The sequence below is a fragment of the Larimichthys crocea genome, chromosome XIII (genome assembly GCF_000972845.2).
Source record: "Larimichthys crocea isolate SSNF chromosome XIII, L_crocea_2.0, whole genome shotgun sequence".
NCBI classification, from domain to species: domain Eukaryota; kingdom Metazoa; phylum Chordata; class Actinopteri; family Sciaenidae; genus Larimichthys; species Larimichthys crocea.
This window is the reverse complement of record NC_040023.1, coordinates 22,552,277-22,553,945: the sequence shown is the minus strand read 5'-3', so window position 1 is coordinate 22,553,945 and position 1,669 is coordinate 22,552,277. Positions and strand designations below refer to the sequence as shown.

The following is a 1,669-nucleotide window of genomic DNA, read 5'->3' as shown; positions in this document are numbered from 1 at the left end:
CAAAAACAACAAAAATATATATATATATTTTCTTCTAAATGTGAATTTAAAATAAAACTGAAAATGAACCCCAGCTGTCCTCATGATTTTTTCAAAACTATCGCGTTAATGTTTGTTATGCAGCAGGCATATTTATCTGGGTAGCAAAAATCGAGAATAGTGTACTGTAAATTATAACCACAGTTCAATGCAACAAAAATATGCTAACATTTTAATACAATTTGCTCTAATCTTCGGTCGTTAGTGCTAACATTTTAATACAATTTGCTCTAATCTTCGGTCGTTAGATTATGTTGTTTTATTGCTTTGGCATACCTGTGAAGTACTGTGACTGGTCCCTTTGTTGTTGGTGAGTTTCAGCTTGCTGAAGGAGATTTCTTGTCTCATCCAGTGGGCCCCCGTGTTAGGAGACTCTGGATGGATGTAGACTTTGTTTCCTAAAATAAAGAAATACAATTTTAGACACCAAAAACATTTTAAAATGATATTCAAATTGTACTATATTTCAAAAGGTACGTGCATAAAAATAGGCCGAATTTATCGAATTGTATCGAATTATTGCATTGTTTCAAATTGAATTTTAAAATAAAAAAAATAATACTATTTTCCCATCTCATTTATTTCTCATTTATGTTTCTTTTTTTTATTTAAAACATGGAAAAAAATGTTAAAATGTCAAATATCGACATGTTTCAGTCCTACCTTGGCTACTATTGTCTGCCTTCCCACAGGTGACCCACTTGCCACCTTGAAATCTCCAGTGGTTTGGATCCGCCAGCACCACCTCCACAAACACGTTGTAGTGGGCTGTCAGGTTGAGACCAGCTATGTTAAAACTGAGGAACGGGAACATCCGTCTGCAAACACACAAAAAATAAACATTTATCACAGAAGGTGTTGGAATATTAACAAGATATTATTATAGCCCATGAGCAATAATAATCCCATTTTTCTTACAGCAAATAAAAACATTCACTTATAGACAACCCATGAAAATCACAATAATTATGTCAAGGTAAAGTTACATCCTCACCTGCCCTGCTTGGTGATGATCATCTCGGTTTGGTGACGGTGAAACTTGAGCCACAGGGGTCGATTGCAGAGGTAGACCTGGGCCCTCATTCCGGGGCCGCTTGTGGGTATAGATATGTTGCTGAGAGCGGACCCTGCGCCAGTGTAGGGCGGGTAGATGCAACCCGGGCTCTGCCCGAGCTGGTAAGCCGAGCTGAAGTGACTGCGGCCGGCGGCGGGGGGAAATCCCGCGGGGGATACCACGGACCCCAAGTGGAGAGATGAGGGGTACCTGCCGGCGCTGGACGGGGTGTAAACCGTCCCACTGGGAGTATAAGGGAGAAAAGAGCAGGGGTTTGATGTTTCTGAGCTTTGTTTAGAAACCGAGGGAGGGATGTAGTACCGGTCAGCACCCATCCCGTGCTCTGCGTATCTGCTGCCAGCGGCCGGATCGTCTCCATCCACAGCAGGGGACTTGCACCTCTCATCCGCTGTTTCCTTCGTCGAAGAGAAGGTGCTGCTCTCTCCTTCACCGCCGAGCATGACTGCTTTCCCCGTCTTCAGTCCTGATACAGAGGCAGGTTGCTTTCTTTGATCCCAGGTGAAACTGTTTTTCCCCAAGGGTCAAAACTGTATCTATGCCAGATGTCTTCTGCAA

At 42.7% G+C, this 1,669-nt stretch overlaps 1 protein-coding gene across 1 annotated transcript in view; it reads right to left on the bottom strand.

Annotated features, from left to right (window-relative positions):
- eomesb (eomesodermin homolog b) overlaps positions 1-1,669 on the bottom strand; it is a 5,411-nt gene that overhangs the window by 2,221 nt on the left and 1,521 nt on the right. The window contains exons 2-4 of the mRNA XM_019260077.2: positions 1,034-1,663; positions 703-857; positions 316-437 (exon numbers count right to left, since the gene is read on the bottom strand). Coding sequence (XP_019115622.1) covers positions 316-437; positions 703-857; positions 1,034-1,554 — 798 coding nt within the window. The 5' untranslated portion in view covers positions 1,555-1,663. The remainder of the gene's footprint in view (positions 1-315; positions 438-702; positions 858-1,033; positions 1,664-1,669) is intronic.